The sequence below is a fragment of the Notothenia rossii genome (genome assembly GCF_949606895.1).
Source record: "Notothenia rossii genome assembly, chromosome: 9".
Lineage (NCBI taxonomy): Eukaryota > Metazoa > Chordata > Actinopteri > Perciformes > Nototheniidae > Notothenia > Notothenia rossii.
Window position 1 is genome coordinate 61,420,341 of NC_136907.1, and position 26,419 is coordinate 61,446,759.

Genomic DNA, 26,419 nt, shown 5'->3' on the forward strand with positions numbered 1-26,419 from the left:
ATAATAATAATGCATTTTATTTATGGGCTCCTTTCAAAGCTCTCAAGGACACCTTACAGAGCAAAATTAAAAACAAGCAACAAAGAAGATCACACAGTAATACAAGACTTAAAAACAAAGACTTAAAAACAACAATCAGTTTAGAAAAATTATTAAGATATTGAATATGCCATTTTAAAAAAGTGTGTTTTCAGGCTGGATTTGAAGGTTGAGAGTGAGTCCATATTCCGGATGTCTTGTGGGAGAGAGTTCCAGAGACGGGGTGCAGAGTGGCTGAAGGCTCTTGACCCCATGGTGGTCAGGCTGGCTGAAAGTACAGTGATTAGGAAGGCAGAGGAGGATCGGAGGGCACGAGAGGGAGTGTAGGTGTGAAGGAGTTCAGAGAGATATGGAGGTGCAAGAGTGTGAAGGGCCTTGAAGGTGAAGAGCAACAATTTAAAATCTATGCGGTATTTAACGGGGAGCCAATGGAGTTGTTGGAGAACCGGAGTGATATGATTAAATGGAAGCAGTTCTGGTAATGATACGGGCGGCTGAGTTTTGGACCAGTTGGAGCTTACGCAGGGATTTGTGAGGAAGACCAGAGAGGATGGAGTTGCAATAATCAATACGGGATGTAACGAGGGCGTGGATGAGGGTGGCGGTGCTGTTGGGTGTAAGTGATGGGCGGAGGCGGTTAATATTGCGGTGGTGGAAGAAGGCAGATCGAGTGATGTTGTTGATGTGAGCTTCAAATGATAAGGTGCTGTCAAGGATGACACCCAGACTCTTAACTTGGGGGAGGGTGGGACTTTGGAATTGTCAATAGTGAGGACAAATGTGTCAGTTTTGGCCAGAGTGGACTTGGAACCAACTAAGAGAAACTCAGTTTTATCACTGTTTAGTTTTAAAAAGTTGGATGAGAACCAGGATTTTCCAAAGCATTCGGAAAGGGCAGTGGGGGGAGAGTGGAAGTGGGTTTGGTGGAGAAATAGAGCTGGGTGTCATCCGCTTAGCAGTGAAATTGGATTGCGTATTTTCTGAAGATATGGCCGAGAGGTAGAAGGTATTATAAATAGGAGGGGGCCCAAGACAGAACCCTGAGGAACACCAGTGAAGACTGGATGGGACTGTGATTTGAAGTGTTTGAGTTGGACAAAGTGAGTACGGCCAGAGAGGAAAGATCTAAACCAGGTGTGGGATGTGCCAGGGATACCAATGGAAGACAATCTGTCAAGGAGGATGTGGTGTGAGATTGTGTCAAAGGCTGCAGTCAGGTCAAGGAGGATGAGTATGGATAAGAGCCCAGAGTCAGCTACTACCAGGAGATCGTTTGTGATTTTAACCATGGCCGTCTCTGTACTGTGTGAGGAGCGGAAACCAGACTGAAATTCTTCAAAAATATTATTGTTGTTCAGATGAGTGTGGACTTGGGCTGCAACAGTTTTTTCGAGTATCTTGGAGAGAAATGGTAAATTAGAGATTGGGCGGAAATTATTCAAGTTGTTGGGGTCCGCACCTGGTTTCTTGAGAATAGGGGTTATTCCCCCTGTTTTGAGGGATGAGGGGACGAGACCAGAGGTAAGGGGGGAGTGAATTATGTCGGTAATTAAAGCGGAGAGAAAAGGTAGACATGCTTTAACTAGGTGGGTAGGAAGGGGGTCAAGCTGGCAGGTGGATGATTTGGATTTACGAATGAGATTGGATATTTCAGCGACAGTGGGAAGTTCGAAGCTGGATAGTGGGGAGGAGAGGGGAGCATACGGAGTTGAGTGAAGTGATGTATAGCTAGAGGAGGTCAGTTGCTGGTGAATATTTTGATTTTGGCATTGAAAAAGGTCATGAAGGTGTTAAATTGAGAAGTTGAATACAGGTGGGGTGCAAGAGAGGCCGGTGGTTGCAGAATGCTGTTGACTGTAGAGAACAGGGTTCTGGTGTTTCCTTCACCTAACCTAATTAAGTTGTTATAGTAGGCTGATTTAGCGAAGGAAAGAGCATCCTTATAGGCGAGTATGTGGCTGTTGTACATGTCCTTATGAACTACAAGGCCGGTTTTAGTATACAGGCGTTCAAGACGACGACCTTTAGCTTTGAGTTGGCGTAACTCGGGTGTATACCAGGGGGCAGAGCGGGTGAAAGAGACAGACCGGGTTTTCAGAGGTGCATGTATGTTTAAAAGGTTATGGAGTCCATCATTGTAATGGGAGACCAGCTCATCGGTGGTGGATAGGTAGTCTTTGCAGGGGAGGTTGTTAATTCCAATAGAAAAAGCGGGCGTGTTGATATTCTTAACGTTACGGAATGAGATGGATCGTGAAATATTTGCTTTGGGTAATTTTAACTTGACATTGAAGGTTACAAACTTGTGGTCAGAAATGGGCAAATCGAATGCAGAGCAGTTCAGAGGAGTTACACCAGAGCAGCAGATCAGATCAAGTATATGTCCTTTTGAGTGTGTGGGAAAGTCAATATATTGCTGTAATCCAAAACTGTCCTGGCATGATGTAAAGTCCTTTGTGAGATTATTGTTGACATTGTCAAGTACATTCACAATTGACCCCACAAAGTAATTGAATAAGGTTGCCCAATTTGCATAATGAGTATTTTTTTTCTTTGTTACTTTGAGAATATTTTGATGCTAATACTTTTTGACTTTTAGTTGAGCGACATTTTAAATGCAGGACTTTTACTTGTAAGAACGTATTCCTATACTCTGGTAGTTCTACTTTGACTAAAGTACAACATCTGAGTACTTCTCCCACTTCTGCACACATCAGTTTGTATTACAGCATAGAAACATTTTCTAAGGCTCTGGACAATACAATAAAACGCTGTGTATTCAGCTGGGTGCAGCTCATTTCTGCCCCACCGCAGACAAATCAATCTAGTACTGCTGGCCTGTTTATCTATTCCTCTTTACCCTTTTCGTCTGTTGCAGTTGGGTGAAACTCATTTAACAAAAATAATATTAAATTAATCGATCACTACCTCGTTCCATTGCAGAAAGGAAAAAAAAAATTCAGGTGTTTTTAAAATATGAAAAAAAAGACATTGGATCAACGTGGTATTTGTTATTAAAAATGGCACATTTATTGCTACATTACTGTTATATACACAACAGTTCTCTATATCTACTTTATATATAAAAAATAGGAAACTGGAGGCACTTTGAGGACATAGCCTACATAGATGTTGTCCCCAAACATGAGTGAAGACAGAGAGATTTGTAGCAGGTCATCTGTTGTGGAGGACAGAAAGGGTCTGTTAACGAAGAATATCAGGTGCATGTTTTGATCCTCGGATACTGCAGACCTATCTTTCATGTAAAGAAATAAAAGTACAAGTCTTCAATAGAGATTTTTCATATCACAACAACACCACATTTTTTCTTCAGAAAGGTTAGAGTAACTGACAAAGAAAATAATGCTTGGGGCTAGTCCGTGGGGGTAAGATTTGTGATAAAATGACAGGTACAAAAAACCAAATACTGTTACATATAAGTATCAGCTTACAATGATAAAGCTGACATATCATACAGCTGTACATACATATCAATGCACATGCCAGTCAAGGACAAAATTATATTTAACAAAATCAGTACATAAAAGATGAAGCATTTTAAGTAGTTTTCAGCGTCTAATTTGAAGACCTTTCATTATTAGTCATCTTACGTTTAATAACACAGCGACACTGAGGCGGTCAGCGTCCACTAGTGTGCTTCTTCATTTAGATGTTCTGAGACACTGTCAGATGTAACTGAAGTATATATGTTTTTATACATCTGTATTATAAAAAGGTACAACCTATAAATCCTCAAATGCAACGTCATCCACCATGTAGCAGAGAAGTATTCAGGCACTGGTGAGTAACCATTATCAAAACTCCCAAAGTCAGGAAAATGACTAAGGCCACCCTTTTGATTCATTTTATGCTTCATTTCACAATGAAACAGTGAATTATGTTGCAGATTGTGCAGACCGCCCCTACTGCCCCTTCCTCAAACTCATCAACAAGCTCTTCAGAGAGCTGGACATCAGGGAAAGGAGAGGGGGGTGTGCTGAAGAAAATATTGTTTCATTAAAGAAAAACTGTCGCAAACACCAGAACAATCCAATTACAACTGGCCTGACAGGGTTGTGTTGACACATGCATTTTTCTATTCTTTTTTTTTTTTTTTTTTTTTTAAAGAGAGCAATATCACAACATGTGATGTTACAGCCAGATAGGTTTGTCATTTCTAACGTTTCTAAGCACCTGGCACAAAAGAAAACACCTCACTTTGTTCCTGGAATCTAAATTGAGAGTCGTCTTACATTTAAACAATGTAAACAAAAAAAGAAAGAGCATTCCAAAAGGATAAAAACAAAACTCATACAACTATCTTACAAAGTAAAAAATAAAACGATAAAAAAACAATGATAAATCAGTTCTACAAAAAAGGAAGATCCTTACAACAGGCTTTGCAATTGTTCAAAAAAGGGGAAAAAACAAAACACCAAATGCTCAACACACAGCAAAACAATTCCATAAATGGTGAGTAAATTCTCTACAGGGTAGCAGGAACACTCATGATCCCTTTCAATACTCAAAGATCTCCGTCTTGAAGAAACATGTGATTTACCATAATAAAAGTTGCTCCTAGACTTAAGTTTAGTAAGTTCACCATGCTGGAACAGAGTCTTCAGGCATGATTGACCGGGGCAGGCAGAGAATGACTGACTTCATGATGGTTGGTGATCTGAGCCGGGAGGAGGACACCTGTACCCGCAGTGCACAATGGATTCATCCTCTTAGTCGTTCCTGGGTTTGTATCTCGAGTCTTTGCTCGTGTCTGTGTCGGTGGACGGTGTCTCTCCGGCAGTCTTTCTGCTCCACTTGCATGGCAGTGACCGTAACAGATGTACAGGACTTTAAGAGATCAAACTCGGGGATCCACTGTTGAAATTAATCAAAAAAAATGGCTGTGGCACTCTTTTGAGCCTAAGCAAGAAAGAAAAAAGAAAAAACATCCAGATAGAAAAAGGACGAGTCAGCCCTCTGATTGCCCGGTTATTCGCTGGATGTCTTCAAACCTGCCCGTGTAGTTCGGTCATCACATGATAAGATCATTTTGATGGCCTTTTTATCTTAATCATAGACTACGCATTAGGCCTCTCTTGGGCACGTTCCTACAGGTTTCGTTGAATCATAAGATTTAAACCCGAGTGTCCCTCTTTGCCGGTGAAGAATGTAAGACCTGCTTTTCAGATGGGAATGCCAATAATCATCCAACAATACAAATCCTAACTCTGCTCACAGAAGCAGTTGATCCAAAAAGTTTCATTTGATCCAAACAAGTTTTGCTCCCAACATGTAAAGCAATATTTCAAAATGTCTTACAAAAACATGATCATAAGAAAGTCCTTATGTCCAATTTCCACTGTCTCCAAACCGGTGTCCTCGGTTCAAAGTGATGTCGTGTTAAGATTAATACATTTCCCTCCTGTAAGAGTGTGCTTGTTACTTTTGAATTCATAGTCAGGAATGTGGCCACCTGCTTTGTCAGTAATGAGGTGTGTGTGCGTGTGTGCTTTCCAAAAGTTGATTAACACACACTGAGATGCATGACAATGATAGATTAAGGCCACGTGTTCTAAGGGCTGCACAATCAACAGGAACTGGAAGAGAAAGGAGAAACACAAATTAATATATTGCAACAAAACTAAACATTTTAAAATGATATTATCTTGACGGCAACATAAATGCTACTCTAGATGCTCTGTGCACTGACCTAGGAATTACATATGTCCGTCTCCCATATGACCCCCACCAAGCTGCATGGAGGGGTCCACGCCTGAAACTTTCTCCTCCTCTCTCCTCTTGAGGCAGGCAGCCTTTGGGTTCAAATTACGCTCTTTGAAAAAAAAAAAAAGGAGCAACACTTAGATTAAAAACAGGAAGAGGAAGTATGGGACTTCTAGTGAACATCTCATTATGCTTCCTCAGAAATCTTTTAAGAGATTAAAGCAGAGTTTTAAACAAACAAAAAAGGTCAAAAGTTGACACGGGGGAACAAAAAGGAGAAAAGCAAGATAGGAAAATGAAAAGTAAGATGAGAATCAGACGCAGGCATTTGGCAGAGGGCAGGGATACACTTCCTCAAAGATTCTCCCTTTCTTCTCCCTTTTTCAGAGTTGAGAGTAAAGAGAACGGCAAAGGGAATGCCACACAGTCAGTGAGAATAAACTTTAACAAAGATATTTTCCTACGGGTGAATGACTGGCAGCTAGTCCAGCTACAATCAGAGATGGTTGTCGTCTGTGTGGATCAGACCTTCCTGTATCGGCTGACCTACCTCGAACCTGCTTCTCCAGGCCCATAATGACCTGCACAGCCTGCTGCAGGATGATAAGCTTGGTCTGGGCCTTGTCGGTCTGCGTGTGGACCGAAACCATCCTGCCCAGCTCTCTGAAGGCTTCGTTAATGTCGCGCACGCGCACCCTCTCCCTAGTGTTGTTAGCGTGGCGACGCTCCTTCTCCCTCGCCTCCTTCTCCTCCGCAGTCAGGTTCTCATCGTTCACCGAGACAACGCTGCAGCCAGGAGGAGAAGTGGGGATGGGAGGGGCCGGTTAACAAACCCAAATCACAGCTCTTACTAAACCAGGACTACATGTTCTCACAAAAACGACACTTATACAGTTTTCAACCTATGACGCAGCTTTAAGCTTTATATTTGTCTTCCTTTAGAATATGTATTCTGTTATTAGGAAAGGTTTTATATCTTAAATGCATGTTTATATTTGATGCCATATTTCAAGCTCTTCACCCAATACGTTGAGACGAGGAGTTGCTGAAGAAGATCCCAGTGGAGGGGCTGTTTTGCAGTAGAGAGAACGGAGGGTAGGTATAACTCTTCCCGTGGATCTACAGCACGCAAATGATGTCACAACCAAATGATTTCTATAGAGTAACCGATCATTTGGGAATCACGATACCAGGTGTAACTAATCTGTCCTGAAGTCTAACCAACCACAGTTTATTTAGGTCATTTGGGTCCAGGGTGGAAGTTCAGGGGATATAGTGACTGTCCAGCAGAATGACAAAGAAGTTATGAGGAGAGAGAGAGAAAGGGAGAGAGAGGAAGCAACACCCTCTGCCAACATAGAAAGAGCCACAGAGAAAAGCCAAGAGGAGAGACTGAGGGCATTAAATACATCAGCAGGAGATGTATTTATCTGAATGTGAGGAAGAGGAGGTCACTGCTGATATCTGTAAAAAGAAAATGACAGAGGACGAGGGAGTGGATGGGGAAATGGAAAGGATTGTCTCTCGAAAACAGGGTGGCAAACTAAAGAGTTAATGCTTGAGAGGCTGGACATGCAGCACAGAGACACTGCAACACAGCTGAAGGCCGGTTTAACACCACACCACAGTCCTGCTTTCATGCCAACCAAAGGGGAGCAGACTGGGGCATTATGAAAAAATGTATAAAAAGAAACACTGAAATAATTAAATTAAAGAAGATGACTCTGTAGTTTAGTTTAAAGCTTAATGAGGCATCAGTGAAAAAAGCAAATAAGCACACAGAAAGATGTTAATACAGGGCGAAGCAGAGAGACACTTAAGCACTTCACAGGGGAAACAGACAGGCCATTATAAGACAACACATACTGCATCAGGACATCGAGCAGTGCTGTATGTGTTGCCAGAAAACCTTAGAGGATGAACTGGAGAATGGGCATGTCTTCAAAACAACCACACAGCTTCATTTCCTTACTTTGTTGATCCTTTCTTTTTAGGATCGAATGCAAAAAAAGTGACATTGCTGATCGAGTTAACCACAACAAGTGGAGTCAAATGGATTACCAGAATGAGTTTGAAAAGTATTTGAAATAACTAGCTGGGAAGTGAAGCCGTGTGGGAGTTTCAGTTTGTAAAGAGGCCCTTCCCCTCCTCTCCCTTCCTCCCTGGACACCCACTGACCTCGGACTTGCTGCTCCAGGTTGAGTATAACGTTAACGGCCTGTTGCAGTACGATCAATTTGGTCTGCGGTTTCTCGTGGCTCATATGGAGCTGACACATGCGTCCCAGCTCCTTAAAAGCCTCGTTGATGTCCCGCACACGTAGCCGCTCACGGGTGTTGTTTGCCATCCTCCTCACTTTCTCCCGCTCAGCCTTAACCTCCACTGGAAGATCTTCATCGTCTTCCTCATCATCCAAACTAGCGAAGCGCCATTGGCAGATGAGGAGGGAATAAAACAACAGTATGGGTACAGTTCATCACTTCTGATAATAACTTCCCGATTATGGTCTTAGTCATGTCCCAACCACATGGAGCGGGATACCCTTTCGGAGCAACTCAAAGCCAAACACTGCTACTGTAGCTACTGTAGCTACTGTAGCAGTGTATAGCTGTTACTGTAGCTACAGTAGCGGTGTATAGCTGCTATTGTAGCGGTGTTTGGCTTTGAGTTGCAAGTTAAAGGTCCCATTTGTTTAAAGCCTTTCACTTCATTGAACTCCAAAACCTAACTTTTTTTATTTTCTTCTAATAATTGTCATGAAAGTATCATTTGTCTCTACTTTTGCTACATAAGAATATTTAATGTTAATTTCTGGTAATTTACCTTTATATTTGATTCATATGTTGACACCCCTGTAAGGTTGTCAGATTTAGAAAAGGAGATATTGTTACCCAGCTATTACTGTTCATGGATGTTGATTTAGATTTGGGATCTCTTGGTAATGCAGTCCTCCAACTACTAAGGTCATCCCACTCAACATAACAGATTAGGAAACGTTTAACACATCCAGTAATACCAGCTTAGAACAAAAGTATTAATTAATAATCAAATCCATTAAAAGTGAAATATAACGTGTTGTGATTTCATAGAGCCCTATAGTATACATGTATGAGAAATGATTGACTATAAACAATCATATCTCAAAGGTTATAAGACCATTTCCAGACACATATTATATACTTAAACCACAGCAGCATGTTTCGCCCTGAAATCTCATGCAGTGATAGAAGAGTATAAACTTTGTGCTAAAAAAAGGTTTTAGACACCTCGTTCCAAGCCGGGCTTTCACGTCTTTTTTCTCGTCCTCTGACCTGTCGGTGATTGAGCAGTTTTCATCGTCCTCCTTGTCCTCTCGTTTTATATCAGACCCACTGGAGCGATTGAGGCTCCCGGACAGGCCTGCACAGGCATTCAATAACAAAGATACTGAATAAGAGGAATAGAACCAGTTAATGTTAAATTACATTCAATGGTGGGAAGTATTATCCCACGCTGTGACATCAATGTGAACAAAAGATCATCAAAAGTCTCACCGGTGAAGCCTTCAGGCTGAGAGCCCGGCGGGCCTGACGCGGGGCCGTGGTGACCCCCGTGCATCAGGCCTCCACTAGAGGGCAGACCAGCAGAGTCCTCATGGAGGCTGGACATCTTCAGGACAACAATGAAACCGGGTTTAAATGATCATGTAAAACGTGTTTGTAAAGCGCTCTCACTGTTACTTTTTCTTTCATTTGACATATCAAACTTCATTTAGTCACTGGCGCACAGATTTCCTTGGCTGCCATTTGTTTGTCTCACCAGTCCAGGCAGGCGGCTGGCCAATCCGAGTGCTGCGCTGGTGAAGGCAGGAGGTAACCCTAAGCCTGACGCCAACAGACTGTGCATCTCAGCCAGGCCTGGCCCTCCTTGTCCGCTGGCGTGACGCTGAAGAACATTGAGGGCTTCGTCCAGACGGTCCTCCATTTTATTGGGCTACAGAGAATGAAGGATAAGGCAGACTGAGACGGCAGAAGGTGATGCAAGCATAACCGTATAGCATCCTGTGTTTTCCTCTGTCATTTACTTCAACCATCTTTTGTTGTATCTCTTACGTGAAAAAAAAGGGGTTGTTGTGTTTGTAAATTAATGAAGGTGGGTTTTTTGCACGAACATTCTTGCAGTAATTGTGAATTTGCACTTGTTTAGTAGTACACAACTGTATGATTTAATTTGTAAATGTTATTTAACGATTATGAATGCATATGTGCAAATAGATACATTTATACTTTTAGGATGTACAATATATTCATATATAGATATATTAACATTTGTTTTTTTGATTTACATTCTGCATTTATTCAGCACCTGTGGGTATAAACGCTTATGAACTCAAACGTATGCCGACTCACCATGGACTGAAGTCCACTGTCAAAGTTGGGTGAAGGTGTGGCCTGGCCAGAGGACCGAGTCCACTGGGATGCAGAGCCTAGAAGAGAGATCACAAGGTTCAGTTCAGTTGCCCTCATGTACTGCATCAGCTGATCTCCTGCTTTAAACTGAACAAGTCCACTATTTTAAAACAAGGCCTCTCTTTATTGGTTCACGATCATCCTCTTCTTCCCTCTTTTGTTCTCCTTCACCGTGTGCCAGCAGCAGCATGGTGTACGAGGTGTGTGACGAGCTCACTCCTGGACTCAGTGCACAGACAAATGGGGAAGTGACCCCAACCCACTTTCTACTCTATTTTTCCCATTAGTTCCCCATAGTTATATTTGGATGGCTGTGTGTGTGTGTGTGTGTGTGTGTGTGTGTGTGTGTGTGTGTGTGTGTGTGTGTGTGTGTGTGTGTGTGTGTGTGTGTGTGTGTGTGTGTGTGTGTGTGTGTGTGTGTGTGATAAAGATCAAGTGACAGTTAAGCTGGGTGGTGGACCTGTTTAGTATAAACAGGTAGATGTACTATGTCTGCTATTTTATAAATTACCCATTTCAACTAAACGCGTATTTTTGAATATTGATACGATTTAAGTGAGTAGGTAGGACCTTTCTTAAAAATCTGAAATGTTTTCACTTTAAATTGCTACTTAAAAGTATTAACTGACCGTATAATATATTTGAAGTGTGACATTATCGATGACTATTAAGATGGAAGTTTGCACATTAGAAAGTATGGATCCCTCAATACACAAAAAGAACTTGCACCGCTAACCCAATAGATGGAGCTACTTGTCACTAAGAACCATTCAGGCTTAGTCAGAGGGACAACAATGTATTTTAAAAGATTATATAATTCCATTATATGACAGGAAAGAACCCTTGTTGGAACAACAAACCTACCTAACAGCCGGCTCACTTTGAGACTTCTGGGAACAAAAGACTAGAGATATTCCCTCACCTGATACAGCCTGGGGAGAGCCAGCGGGAGTGGACGGAGACGGAGGGTAGGTGTTACTGTGTGGATCGGAGGGATAGATCTGGAAAGAGGAAGAAATTGTTTCTAATTAAATAACATGCCAACGTATTCCTTTACATGAATTTTGGTCTAGAAACACGGCTTTGCCATGAGTACATCTTTTATTATAACTTACAGATGCTAGGGCTTTTCCAATCTCATCCCCTGAACTTCCTGGTACTGTTCCTCGATTTGCTTTTGGGGAAGGAAAAAAGTATTGAAATTAGATCCAATGCTCAACAAATACTAAGCAATGTGACTATACTGGAGGAAAACATGAAGCACTTTTCACACAAAAAGGTTTACCCATAATGGGGTCAGCCATAGGGGGGGTGTGGCTGGGGACCCCGAAGCTGCTGGGGCCTGAGTGGAAGCCCGCAGGATGAGCCCCGTTCACCTCCCCGCCATGCATGGGGTAGTTCTGGGGAGAGAGGGGCAGTGGCTGTCGTTTCTGAAAAACAAAGACCCCCAATCATTTAAAAGCACGAGCAGACAGAAGCCCTCAATGATGCATTAGTCAACACGTGTCAAAGACCTCATAATGCCTTCAAAGAAAAACTAAAAGTATGAACCAAAGTATGAAGGCACAACTTACCAGTCTGTCTTGGGGGTTGATGGCAGTGAAGGGAGCATGCTGGCTCAGATGGGGGGGGTTGCCCAGCATGGTAGTATATCCAGGCTGAACCATCGACCTGGCAGTGCCCCATGGATCAGAGGGCGGGTGAAGGCCTTCTGTCGGGGGGCATCCAGCGGAGGAAAGGGGGGGGCAAGAAGGGCGAGGGATAACCAGCCACAGGAGAGGAGAGGACAATGAAGGCCACATATGAGACATGTCACATTACTGTGATGACTTCATTCAACTGTGATGCACTATTCAGCACCCGGGCACCCCCGGTGTTCACTGGCATACGGCTACAGCACCTACGGTCACCCGAACATCCAGCAGGATATTACGGGGAGCTCATTCTACAACCATACCGGCTTTAAAAAGGAATATTCTAGGTCAATATTGTTTCTATAGATTTTCTATACATTTCCCCCCATTGACAACAAGTGTCTAGGTCAGAATTAACTTCTCAAACTAAAACAATGAACAAAAGGAGACTCAAAGCAAATGTTGTTTAGACTGACCTTGCATGTAGAATGGTGGTGGGTAGACATTTCCTGCCTTCGGGGCTGGGTAGCCAGCGTTGTCCCTGGTAAACTCCTCTCCTGAGGCCGATGCATAAACCTACAAAGGATAAACAGTAGAGAAAAATGTAACTCTTTAGTTCCGAGCTTTGAATTGTGTCCTAAATCACTTTATATAAACGATTTAATGTATATACATCTTTCCGTTCAGTAGATACTATATATGGCATATTTATTTTGAGATACTCATTACAAAGTTCAGTGGGAGCTTCCTCGTGCTTAGGATGGAGACCACAGATTAGTTTTCTCATAAAAATAGTATCTGGTGTTAAGTTTTCAAAATTATAAAAGAATATGTTTGCATTAAATCCCTGATCAAACAGCTCCTAAAAGTATGTGTTCCTTACTAGGCCGGAATCTATTTTTACAATCAGGTTTGACTATTTAATTGGATAAACAGGCAATTGCAACATGGCTGCAGACTGAGCATAATGTATCGAATGTGCTGTGTCAGTGATTTTATTGGGCTCTGTCTCCAATCTCTTTAGGGCATTTTTACATTTGATCTTATTAAAAAGAAACACACTGAGATAATTACAGATATACAATGCACACTTTCTAACCCAGGATGATGTGATCACACAATGGGAGATGCAGTCGGATTTAGTACATGGTATAATGGGTATTAAGAAGCCAATGTTCTGAACCACCATAGCATTCTTAATCAAGATTATTCTAGATGCACAGCAAGTATCAAACTGTGTCTGCAGAACTCAAATCCAAATGGACTGAAGTTTTCTTCTGTAATTTGATTAAACAGAGAAAAAGGAGAGGGAAAAGAAGGGAGAGGAGAAGAGGGAACGGAGAGATGCACTCCTAATTACTGAACCATCTGCCGAATCCTGGATGGCAGCCAACTCCACTGGCAGCTGGGATAGAGGGATGGGGGAGGGAGAGAGAGAAAGGGGAGGGAGGCGGCGGGAAGGAGAGGGAGGGGGCTGTGGGGTAAGAGAGGAGGGGGAGGGGGAAAGGAAGAAACAGAGAAGAGGAGGAAATAGGGTGCCCAGAGAGCGAGGGAGAGGGAAAAAATGAGGTGGAGTACGAGCCATCAAACCCCGGCATGAATTCCCTTCAGTGATCTAACGGGTTGGCTTGGCAGAGACCACGAAATGTGGCCATAACGCAAAGGGCCTACAAATACAACACACTATAAATACAATCTGCAAATGAGTGACTGGGTGAATGAGTGGCTCCTCGCTCCCCCACCCCTTTCTTTTTTTTTTTTTTACTTCGGTGGTGCAGATACACAGCTGTAAGAGCTGGATGTCCTGTGTTGCAGCTATTCTCCTACTTTGCGAGCCAAGGAGAGGCTTAAGATGCAGAATGGAATGTGAAAAGGGGGCGTAAAACATGACAACATGAGCTCCCATGGACTGACTGCAAGGGCTGAGATATAGTTCAGGACTCCAACGTTTCTGGATGCTAGTACTCACCGAGGAGGGCAGGCCAGGGGGCACCTTCCTGATCTTTTTTGGCTGTGTGCCTGAGGGGAAGAAGACAGAGGGAAATCACATAAGCATGCACACATGCACAAAGGTCTTAACTTATTGCAGCAGAGATTTTACAACCACCAATGTAGGGATTCAGTCATGCAAACAGAATCTATCCATCTGTCTTGTGACCACTCATAAAGGCCTAATCAAAAGGTATGTCGACTCTGATGTTATTCAGTGACTTTCCTCATTGAGCACTCAGGGATTTCACTTTCTTTAACCAAGCAGAAGTGAACATTTATTTTTCAAACCGCAACTAGAGAAGTGATGGCAAACATGGTCTTAAATATAAATCAGAACAAAGAAAATATTTTTTGTAAGGAATGACCATGACTGTATTGAACACTGTTGTAGATACTAGGCTTCACAAACTTACCAATGGGCTCCTGTGAGGGTCTCCTACGAGAGTTGCTTCCCTCATATGAGGAATAAAACTGGGAGTTGGACTTCATGCCAGACGGGGAGAGGGCATCAGGACTGGGCATGGGCATTTCACTGGGCATAAAGCCCGGCTAGAGATGGTAAAAAAAAACACAAGCTCATGTAGCGTAAAAGCAATAAATGATGGCAGTACATTCAGATGGATTTATGGTAGGAAATATGTCGCAGAGACAATTCTTTCCTAAGAGAGCATCAGGAGAGAAGGGGCGATGATCCTAACTGATTTACCTGTGGTGCAAATGACGAGTAAGGTCCTCGCTCAGGCTTTCCTGTTCGGAGAAAGGAATATAAAACCAGGTCATGATTGTGAAAATTGGGCTTTTATGTCAATATTAAATCACAATCTGGACGTTCCCCTTTCTCCATTTGGGTGCCTCCCATCTGCTGTGTGAGTGTATATGATAATGTGTGGTATTTATGGCTGTGGACAGCAAAACAACAACAAATTGGCCCATTATAAATGGTTCAGGGGCAATTGTGCCAAACCTCTGTCCCCTCCCCTGACAGTTAAACAGAAGAGAGCTATAGGCTACTGGAGTCCCAAGGGAGAGCCTTGTTTGTGCATGGGTGCCCTTTACACCCCACCACCCCCTCTTGCCCTGAACACACAAACTGCAACAACAACACATGAAAAATCCCCTCCTCCACATCCTCCCTGATTACCCTGCTCCCTTCATCCATTGCCACCTAAGCATAAATATGGCTTGCCCTAAAGTGGCACATTGGTGTCTAACCTATGAGTGACTTCTCTCTCCAACAAACACCTCATTGTGTTGGTTCAGTCACACGGTTCATTTATTTAAACTTCTACATTCCAGTCAGCATGTTCTTCGATCATTAAGTCCTGATATCAAAGACACTGGCCCCAAATGTCCATGGATCTCTTTAATAAGAAAACTAAATGCAATGTAAAAGGTGTCTTTGCTTCAACTGCTTAGTTCAAGTCACAGCTTCTTACCAACAATCCCTGATCCATACATGGGGGCGGGCGCAATGCCCTCCTGCTCACTGTAGAGGCCTTGTTCTCCATAACCCTGAGGGGAAAAGACAGTACGATAGAAATTAGGGTGATACAAAAAAAAATACAAGAACGTAGCCCATTATTAGTACCCCTTTCACACCAAAGCAGTTCAACTCATGTGTGTTCATGTGAAAACTCACATTAGCAAACTTGGCTCTGAGGTGTGTTCATGGTTCTTGGAGGAAAAGGTGCTTAAAAGATTCTTCAGCAGCTACTATAAGATCGCATATATCCATTTGTTCAACCTGTGATAACTACAGTTATACTTAATGTCTATCAACATGTTCTAATAATGTGCATACATGTGTATAAATAAATCATTGTATACAAGCCCAGTGGGATCCAAACCATCCATAAGGCTTCCTCTTGGCCGACAATCTTTATAAAAGTTTGTAATGTGTGACTCACTGTTATTTTATCATCAAGTCTGAGTATGTTTATGCTGATGTTCATGGATCATGAGTCCAATGTTTCCTTAAGAGTGAAATCAAACTCAAATGTAATTAAACTTGGCAAATCTGAGTCTTTTTTGAATCAGTCTAGTGTATAAAAGTAATGGTGTGGAACCAGGGGATATCTTAATATTTCACTACGAGGGTCTGAGGCTGTATCAGTGGGCAAATCCCATCTGAGACATTGGGTTTGTGTGTGAAAGTGGAATAGGTTACATGAGCACCCAAACTTGTGTTGTCTTCAAAAGCAGATTCTATCTAGTAAGTGAGGATAAACCGTACCCTTCCTTGGTTGAAAGATGGACTGTTCTGTTCTCCGGGCCCCCAGGGACCGGATCCACTCCTCTCATCTATACCTGTAAAACAAAGAGCTGGGTTAGGCCTGTTAACCACAAAAAGGCAGACACATTCGTAACAAGGACTTACACTAAAGCTTTGCATAAGAGAATGATAAAGTTGACCTGCTTTGATACAAGTTTGTTTTCAGGCTTCTCAAAGTAACCTCAATTGAAGAGCGTCAGTTCCCAGCTCACAGAGAGACAGCATAGTGACAGTGCTGTCACATAGCGTGGATATGAGCTGTAGGAAGTTTGAATAATTAACACCCAGTATGAGGCACCCAGAATCATCCTCGACATTTTTCATTCTCCCACTCCAATCCTTTACATTTTCCATGGCAACAGTCATCCATTACCCATCTATTCTCTCACATTTGGCCTACACCTTCGCCCTAACAGAGACACACGCTGAAGTGCTGAAGGTCTCAATCTTACATAGTTAACGCACATTATCCCTGACCGGTGCACTCCAGCTTTCAGAGAGGTGAATGTGTTTGAAAGGAGTGATTTTAAAGCTTGGTGAAGCAGAAACTCCTGCCCGTCCCCTTTCTCTCAATCTCCTCTCGTACTGCAACACAGCATCTCTGGGGGAAAGCTGAAGCTTAATTGCATACTGATTTGCATAATTGTGCATATTAATGAAGCTGAGCACTATGAATATTCATATTTTTGTTTTGTTGTCTAATTAAAAAGCGGAGAGGGGAGAGGGGAGGGGGGTAGAGGCGGGCTAGAATCATGACAGGATCAGCAGTAGAACAGACTGATGGGTCCACAGCGCTGAGAGCTGCTAGATTGCCGTGACAACTGTGATCTATACGCACGACACCAGCAGAATAAGAGATGAAGGAGACAATGTCTTGTCCCCTCTCTATGGCTGACTGTCACTCTCCACGTCAATCAACGATGATAAAGAATATATATGAACCATTTGCTTCCTTGGTAAGTCATCAGAACCATAGCCTTACACAAGAAAAAAGGCTTTGAGTCGAGGACTGCATTTGACTTTTCTGACAGTTTTATTATCAATACTTCATTTAAGTAAGCCAATCGCAGGGTCAAAAAACAAAATGTTTTGTCTGCCTCTCACCTACATTATGACCAAGTATTCAGAAGCATATCAAACAGTCAGGGATCAAATACGAAGCTAGTTGGCCAGACACGAACATGTGTTATTTTTACCCTCTTTAGAAGAACTGAGGATTGGAAGGCTACTAGAAAAAGAAACATGAACTGTCACCTTTCATTCCACAAATAGCAGGGTGCTTTTTGCACTTTGCAGAAAAATAACACACATCCCCTCTCATATAGAAATACCTTTTTCAAGGTAATCACAAGTGGGATTAGCAAATGTTATGAGATTACATTTAATGCAATGAATTGTATGGAATAATGACTAATAAGTAAGTCTATTATTTCAACAAAAGGAGTAAAGCATAGAAATAACAACTGGATCTAGTTAGCAGAACTATAGTGTAGGTTTACATCAGTGATGATACATATTCTGTTCAAATAAACAATATTCTCCAGATGTAATGTGACACCACTCCTCCATTGCCGACCTAACAACTGTGTTGTTGTTTTAGTGACTTTAAAGACCCCTTTGAAACCGTTATCTAAAAAAAAGAAGAGCCAAGCAATGTAGCTAGCTGTGGCTAAGCTGTATCACGTGATCAATACAGGGGACACCACCAGCTAGGTTTGCACAGGTGTCTATAAAATACTCATGTGGGAAAATATATGAAAAGGCCATGGTTTACTTATTTTGGTAATTTAGTATGTGTTAAAGGTTTCCCCCAAAAAAAAGAAGCAGGGAAGGGGTTTTCTTGAGCCTTGCTTTTAAATCTGTGTGGATGGGTAAATATGTTTACATACTCTGCTTAACACTAGAACCGCCAACAGGTACATTTTACCCGCAGCTGTTTTTTGATTGTATGTAACTTTTTTCAATAACATATTAAAGTCTCCCAGTCTGTGACTTTTCCCGAAAGTGTGTTATGTAGCACCCTCTGTTGTTAACAATTGTCAATATGAAGTCAGATTGAAAAAATCGCCCAAAAAAAAGCCATTTATACCTATATCCGCCAGCGGGTAATATTTACCTCATAGAAAATGCAGCGTAAACATGACGTGTTGCTATAGCAACGCCTTTTGTCTATTGCGGTTCATTATAGATAGAGAGAGAGAGAGATTGAGAGAGAGAGAGAGAGAGAGAGATGGATGGAGAGAGAGATAGACAGATAGATAGTTATAGATAGTGTAACATCTTGGATGACTGAGCTCACGTTGAGGACGTAATGCATGTGTGCAGGTTACGTGCCAGTTGAATAAAGATGGACACTCGGAATGAGAGAAGTAGGCGCGTCGTCTGTTTATGTAGACAATTATATGTCCATTGAACAGAACATTACAGATAGATCGATAGATAGTTATAGATAGAGAGATTTGTACCTAAACAAAACACAAGTCTAACACCAAGCGTTTAAATCAGCACTCATAGCGATATTTTATACTTCATGTTATCTCCACAAACTATATCATATGAAAAGCTGAGAGTCCACAGATTATATTGGTATAAGTTTCATCCCTGTGCGATCAAAACTCACTGTTCTGTATGAGAAATAAAAGAACATTTTACCTTGAAAATCAATAGCGGGTACATTTTACCCGTTGGCGGTTTTAGGTATACAGCGACCTCTGGCGGTTCTAGTGTTAAAGATCGAATACTATACTACCGATAGTATCAACATCTCTATATTGGGTCTTAATCAAATCGAAGACTAAAAAAAAAAAAGCTTGAACACATCTACCCTTTTTGCTTCAACGATGACATTTCTTTTTAAAATATGATTTTGTCACAACTGGGGTTGGATACGTTGGTTTCCTGTTCCCCACTTTCTTTAGGAAAGTTTCCTTGATTCAGAAAAATGCCATTTCATTTATGCTTTTTTTTTATTTTTTTATTTTTTTTACAGTTTGTAACATGTTGCTTTTTCCCCCCTGAGATTCCTCTGACATTATATGATTTCCATTAGTGACACCATAAGTCCCTCAACAATGAGAAAACCATGAGTAGTGCACTACTCAGACTGCCTACCAGGACTGGAGAGAGAAAACCGATAGAAAAGTGTGAGTAACATCAGACAAATTCTCTGGTGAACCCCAATGCACTTCTCCTCCCAGCATGCAACGCCCCTTTTAGCATGGCTAGTCTATAATTACACAGGAAGAGATACTGGAAACAGACTGCCAGCCTGAGTCATAAGCTTCATGAGCAAAACTGTATGCTCATACATTGACCAAACTTGCAGACAAGTCTTGGCTTTTTAACGATCACGGCCCCAGGCACCTATAACTGAGTGTGCCGTTTTGTCTACACCTTCTTCCTTCCCTTGGAAGAGTGAGTCACGCAGACACAAAGCATGATGTCAGGTCAAATCTCAAGAGAGTGAACAATGTTAACGAAATACTGAACAATGTACAATAACACAGGCCTAGCTGTTTTAACCTGTGAGTCACCAGAAACTTCTCAAACTGTGTGCATTAACTCACTTGAAGTTTATAAATGAAACTTATATTTCAAAGTCCTAATTCTGACACACTATGAAATGATATACCGGTACATGTCAATGGTCATACGTGCAAGAAGTTCCAATTGGAAATCTACTTATGAATGAAACATCCTTCAGTTCTTGTTCTTCACCAACACATCTGTTGGAATATTTCATGCAAATTCTAAACTCTTCCCCTTCTGCATTTGAGCCCATACCTAGGTTTAAAAATACATTGAAGGATTCTCAGTTTCCAGAGAGCAAAAAATGAAAGTGCGCTGAATTTACTTTAACTTACAAGTGAAAGGGATTGAGCAGGGAGCAGTGCAGAGATATTATCACTGAGGCTCAGAAAGGGAGGTTCCTCATAGCCACACATGTTAAACCTCAACATATCCCAAACCTAAACCATACTGGTGGAAAAAGGCATCTAACAGACTCTGTAAGGAAAACACGTGGCAGCTGCTCCACAGAAAAAAACAGGGATGCAGTTTGACCAAGTCAGGTTCTTTGAAACTAATGATATGATAGCACATGTTTGAGTAACCAGAAGAAACCTTCTGTAATACTTATAGACAGGCATGGATTGTACACCAAGGTGCATTTTCCTTTCATTTATTATTTTTGCCAATTATGCGACGTGAATATCCTGCAGCAGTGCGCTGACCTTTCCCTGTGCCAAAGCTCCTGTTTTGTAAAGAGCTTAAACAGGATAACACTAAATTGAATAAGTAATCTATAGACATGTTGGCGTAATGTTTTACTTTTTGGGGGGGAAATCGCCCAGCTAGCCGTTAACCCTGCTTCAGATCTTTGTGATAAGCTAATTGTTTCGTGGCCCCAGCTTTTTGGCTAATATTGTAAGCTATAGAGGGTGGCTAAAGTTTCCATGGTCCTTCTATAGAACTTGTTTAATGCTGTGAACTTGTCTCTATGCAAATCCTCTGTAAATTACATATATCTTAGCGGACCACAGTAGGTGCAAACTACATTTTTTTACAAAAAACTAACAATGGTGAATATTTGATACTAAAAAGGATATATTTTGTGTAGATTACGATTATAAGGCAGAGGGAGAATGCCACGAGCAGCCATTGGGTTGATAACATCACAGCTCTCTTTTGTAAGCACACACCTTGCTAAAAAACAAAAGGAACATGTAAGTGGCCCTCAAGTGAATAGAAGAAACAGAGCCCCCTTTACCCCTCCCAGCCTCTGCTTGTCTTGTCTTTCATCTCAGCTTCAATATCCGGTTTCATTTGTTTTGCCAGCCGTAAGACCTACTGCACTTCCAGAGATTCGAAGATGACAGAAAGTTTCATGTAGGGCAAGTGGATCTGCTACAGTGGGAATTAAGATGGAAAGGTAGGCCTTTTTTTTCTCTTTTTTTTAATCAAACCCCTTATTGTGTATGAGAGCAATACAAAAAAGTTAAATGCTGTGAATGCCTCGAAGCTGACTTGAAGTTGATGGTCCATACTGACTATGTATGGATAATGGCTGTAGGTAAAAATAAGTTATGTGAAAAGAAAGACATAGGGTGAAAGATTGCAGGATCAGGGAAACACTTTAGTCATGGAATTAGCAGAGGAGATTAATTGGGCTATTCCTATCAACCCCCACCCTCTGCCTTTGTCATTAAGTGATTGAATGGCAACAGCTGAGAAGGTGAGGGAAGGGACACCTGCAAGGCGAGGATGAGGAAGTGTTGAGGAGATGACGCCTGATCTACATAACATAAAATAACCTGGCAATCTTTCCTGTGGTTGCTTCCAATAATCTGTGATCTCAAACAGATGATTTCAACAAGTGGAGAACAGGAACTATCTCCTTTTCTATTACCATTCAAAACACCATGAATGAATGTGGGAGGGAGAAGTGAAATTACAATAGTTGTACTAGAGAAACAATAAGAAACATCTTGAGCATTTAGTGAGCAAAATTAAGAGAAAGAAAGAAAATATAATACTACATTTCAATGTGTTTAACATGAAAATACAATAAAGCATCTTGTCTTATTTCTACTTGTCTGTCATAACATTTACTGACATTTCTTTCTTTTGTAATCAAGAGAAGAAAATCCAGAAGAATACACCATTTCATTTATTTGGGAGGCAAACAAATAAAGTAAATCAGAAAGAAAAAATGAACGAAAACAAGGAAATAATCATCTGTTTTCTTACCTGAACCTCCAAACTGACTGCTGGCGAGAGTAGTTGGACGGTTCTTCCCGTTTGATACTGGAGGCTCAAACATCTGAAAAGAGAGACATTAAACTGTAAGCTGTAGTCCATCTATGACTTTGCTGAGTTGGTTCCTCTCCACATGTGCAAAAGGTTGATTAGGTGCTAATTCAAATGACCCTATCCTTTTCATCCAGCTACAATGGTCATGAATACATCTACACATTCCAGCTTTGAGTGACTGCTAACATGTAAGTGACACAAAAACAACATGAGTAATATATACACTACCAAGCTTCAAACAGTGACCAACCGGCCCATTCATTGAGTTCCTGACACTCAGTCACATATCAACATTCTACATTTAAAGTGTGTCTTTAAGCAGAGAATGAACTGTAAAGGATGCACATTTAAGTCAAGCAATCTTCAGATAGATCTTACCGCGCTAAAATCCAGCAAGTCGTTGAGCTCCTTGTCTGTTTCCACTGCAGCCATTCTCTGCCACTGTTCACTTGGCCGTTTCAGTCTCAGCAAGCAACTACAAGCAGACCGAAGGAGAATATTAGTATATTTTGCCCGTCGGTAAGATGATTTATATTCCTGCAGAAGTAAAGCTGGATATTACCAAAGTCAAATATTACCACAATATTGTGACTACTGGAGCTTTCTCCAAAATAGAATCTAAAAAAAAAGGGAAGGGGGCTATAGGTTTGGAAAAAAGTATGGCTGTATATCCAAGCAGTTTGATGGATTCACTGTTTTTCCACTTACCTGGAACAATCCACTAAAAGGTATAAGAGACTGAAATACTTGCTGATATTTTTCTATTTGTTTTACAAATTGGGTCTTGTTTTCATTGTTTTGTTCCTGTGTTAATGATAGAGGTGGTTACATAATGCCATGGGCAACTGGACATTAGAAGTGTCTTCCTTTTCACTAAAAAGTAAGTGGTTCAGAAAATAGTTAAACTGGAGACTTGTTTTAACATGTCTGAGTGCCTGAGTTTTTGCCTTTTACATTTTAAAGTGTTGTATAGTGGTGCTGTTGTGTTCCCATATCTCAAAAATAGAACCCTGGTAAATAAAATGTTGTCACAAGTTCTAATCTTACTTTAGATAACATTAATTACAACTCAAAAAAATGTCTAGACTTGCATACCAATGTCATTGTAATATTGGTTATATTTCCCCCACCATTACAAAGAGGATGATGATTCAGGCCTATGACTCAAAAGCATTTACTCTGGTCGGAAGGAAATATCACTTAAATTACATTATGGGAGGGCTGACATACATAACAAAATAAATAAACATGGCTAAGCATTCAGTAAACATGCCTACAATGTAAAATATAGTTCATATTAGCATGTCACCTTGGACCATCAATCTACTGAAGAAGTACTGACAAGTCAATACTAGAATTTCCCTGCAGACCACAGATAGGTGAACATGGTTCAGCCACAGGCCACACCACACTCGATGTTAGTCAGGCCCTGGACGTCCCTTACATGAAAAACCAAACTGTTCTTACACTTCTTTTGAAACACAGAGTAAGCTAATACACAACCAAAGACTCACATAGGATAGGTGCTGTATAAACAACCTGTATCAATAGCAAATTCTGCCCATTTGTGTAAAACATCTAAGTTAGTTGCTTTCATTTCTGCAGTAGGTGGGCAAACCAGCAGAGACAATTTGCCAAACAAAAGCTCTGCAGTAAATACCAGCTGTGGGAAATCATAATGTTGTGATTTTGTTTGTACTTAGAGGTGTTGATTCAATTCAGAGTTCAATTTTGTGGCTGCACAGTCTCTGAAGCTGTCAAGCAAAAATACAATAAAGTTTATCTCAGCTAATGTTGACCACTGATACTCTAAACTAATGCAGGTTTGTTGCAATTATTTTAGCTTTGTCATTTTACAGTGTTTATATCAAAAGATACTAAAACAATTAAGTGACTTCAAGAAAGAAAGGGAACAAAAGCCAAAATAACAAATACACCTACAAGCAGTAATTATTGTAAAAACAAAGTGGGAGATTAAGATTTTTTTAGACATGACCTAAAGTCATTTGTAATCTGAGACAATTTAACTTCTAACACTTGAATAACTCAGTATCGTTTTCACTGCATGACTAAAGATTCACTTTTAGTCGAAAATAGCACAACTGGAAACAGAAAAGGTGATTAGTTTCAGTAATTTGAGCTGTTCATAGCAACTACTTACCCATCACATTAAAGTGTATCCAACTTCAATGTTGTAAGCATAGTCAGTAAAGCCACAACTTTGTTTACAGAGAGTAATACCGTGACAACACCAAAAGTCAACCATTTGTTGAAACTACATCTGCATGGGATTCTGAAGGCATTAAAGGATGCAACCACCAAATTAACTGGGGGAAACACAAGAACAACGCAATGTAATTAATGTTGCAAATAACCAATGTTTTAAACAGTGACTACCGAAAAATGTGTTTTTACACCAGACAATAAGCCAAAAAACTTCAGCACCACTCTAGTCGTTTCTGCCTCTCGCTGAGCTGAGGTCAAAATGGGGGATAAGTGTTTAGCCCCTCCTAACAAATGGAAGTTGCATACGCTTGTCTTGAGCACCCCCACCTCCGGCCTTCCCATTTGGAGAAAAGTTTAAGGCACAAATACCCACACAACACCTCATACCTGGCGACAAATAAAAGAGGGTCTGCTATCTACAACATATTGTTGCATGGCTCAGTGTAGGGTTTAAAACCCTGCGGGACGTTTAAAAAGGGCCTTGAAAACCTGTTGCCTGCTCCTCACGTCGAGCAGGAGAATGGGGCACTAATGAACACAAAGACTCGGGCCACCAAAGTTTCGGTAAAACGGTCAAAACGCAACAAAATTAGTATAAACGTCAAAAGTGACCTGAAATAACTGACCGAAACGTGTTTTGTATTACTCAAGATAAAATAAAAAAGTGTAAAGCCTCATTCGGTGGTAAAAAAATAATAGTTATACTTTTAACAAAAATTGTATTTTAATTCCACAATCTAGTGTTGTACGTTTGTGATTACAGTGCTATACTTGTGAAACAGGCACACATCTTGATACCAGGTGGAAGAGATAGCCATTTTAGCTTCAACCAGGAATGTTGTACCGTTAGCTTAAACCGATCAACGTCTACTTTTACGGCTAACGCTCGTGCGTTTGTTTCTAGAAAACCGACATACGGGTACCAAACACAGTAAAATCATAGGGGGGCTAGCTAACTCGGTCAAGCAATATGCTAAAGTGCTGTAACATTATGACCCACTGAAGTGAACAAAGAAATCCATTACACACACACAGGCTAATACTCGTTATAGTAATAACAGCTCACTAAGGCCGGAGGGACGAAAATCCAAGACCCCGCTCTTCCCGGCTGTGCCACTCGGTTACAACTTAAACGATGCGCTTAAAACTTGATTATTACTCCGGTAACAACGTGACACACGACTACTGTTTGACGTGCATATGTTTGTTGTGAATGTGTATATGTCGATGTATTTACCTGGACAGTTATATGGCATCCAACAGGGAGAAATCGACGGCCGCAGTAGAGAGAAAAACAAAGTTAGGGATAGGATCCTTCCCCCGTGGTCCGGACTGTGGGCTTGATGAAAATGAAGAAAGACAATATGAACCACTCCTCCGTCGCCTCGTCTGGTTGACGTCTTCGTCACGAAACTAAAAACACGTTTTTAACACGAACCATAACTCTTAAACGGCTCCGTTTCCTTATTGTAAGAGCAAATGTAACCATTTCATTTTCCAAGTAGACATTTTAACAGCCTCCACATTGTCGGTTCCAATGAAGTGAATATCACTCCGCAGCACAGCCTACGGGGGGACATGGACGCTGAAACATCAGCGATGTCCAATCTTGGTTAAAATAAAGCAGGTTTCGAGAACCTGTGTAAAGGCGCGTTGATTTTTTTCAAAATGCAAAATGTCACTGTTTTATGGCTGTAAACACGACGCAAAAGCATCAGAGTATCAATTCGCGGGATCTATATTGACTGGCGGATGAAGACAGCGGAAAGCCAAACAGCCTAGACTAGTGGAAGATGGAATGATAATATGAGAGGGAGGGCCAATTGGATACAACGAAAAAATGATTGGCAAGTTAGAGGCCCACATATATTCCATCGTCGACCTTTAGGGCTGTCTTATTTAGCTTACGGATTTCTTTATTTTTTAAATTTTGTTTCCAAGCTCTGCGCTACAAATATTGTTTTCTTGAGAGATGAGTGTATACGATCGTAATAAAGTTTTTCATTGGGTGGATTGTAATTGGATATCTTTTCTTAATTCATGCCCAAATACATTAGATTATGGGATGACCTTGGTATAAATAAATGCCATAACTGAATATATAGGCTACATTATAATATGAATGATCTTGAAACATAAACCATCACGATGTAATTTAATTTACTTTTTTTGTTAAATAGTAGAAAATGTAGTCCTGTGATTGAGGAGACACTATATGAAGTTACTTAATGTTATGAATAGACTACATTCCTGAGAAGTATTTTTAGCCATCA

The 26,419-nt window shown here is 41.1% G+C and overlaps 1 protein-coding gene across 8 annotated transcripts; it reads right to left on the reverse strand.

Annotated features, from left to right (window-relative positions):
- Positions 1 to 3,044: 3,044 nt before the first annotated feature.
- Positions 3,045 to 25,873, reverse strand: tcf3a (transcription factor 3a). Of its 8 annotated transcripts, none has more exons than XM_079650144.1 (20): positions 25,384 to 25,873; positions 22,299 to 22,395; positions 21,858 to 21,930; positions 16,071 to 16,144; positions 15,274 to 15,349; positions 14,544 to 14,584; positions 14,251 to 14,386; positions 13,815 to 13,864; positions 12,322 to 12,421; positions 11,786 to 11,919; positions 11,497 to 11,641; positions 11,327 to 11,385; positions 11,134 to 11,212; positions 10,152 to 10,228; positions 9,562 to 9,735; positions 9,297 to 9,411; positions 9,030 to 9,162; positions 6,314 to 6,549; positions 5,750 to 5,872; positions 3,045 to 5,636 (listed from the first exon to the last, which is right to left on the reverse strand). In XM_079650144.1, the coding sequence occupies exons 2-19, from the start codon at positions 22,350 to 22,352 to the stop codon at positions 5,757 to 5,759; spliced, it is 1,872 nt and encodes a 623-aa protein (XP_079506270.1). In that variant the 5' UTR covers positions 22,353 to 22,395; positions 25,384 to 25,873; the 3' UTR covers positions 3,045 to 5,636; positions 5,750 to 5,756. The 8 variants fall into 8 exon arrangements, with proteins under 8 accessions (XP_079506270.1, XP_079506268.1, XP_079506273.1 ...); XM_079650142.1 differs by having other exon boundaries at positions 9,030 to 9,189; positions 25,384 to 25,872; XM_079650147.1 differs by lacking the exon at positions 6,314 to 6,549 and adding an exon at positions 7,942 to 8,180 and having other exon boundaries at positions 9,075 to 9,162; positions 11,786 to 11,922; positions 25,384 to 25,868.
- Positions 25,874 to 26,419: the final 546 nt, after the last annotated feature.

Excerpts from the sequence above, each read along its gene's own strand:
- tcf3a (XM_079650141.1), bottom strand. The coding sequence starts at position 22,352 with ATGGCTGCAGTGGAAACAGACAAGGAGCTCAACGACTTGCTGGATTTT. Across the intron at positions 21,931-22,298 it reads ACTTGCTGGATTTTAGCGCG|ATGTTTGAGCCTCCAGTATC; the intron begins GTAAGATCTATC and ends CTCTCTTTTCAG. Across the intron at positions 11,923-12,321 it reads ACCACCATTCTACATGCAAG|AAGGCCTTCACCCGCCCTCT; the intron begins GTCAGTCTAAAC and ends GCCCCCCGACAG.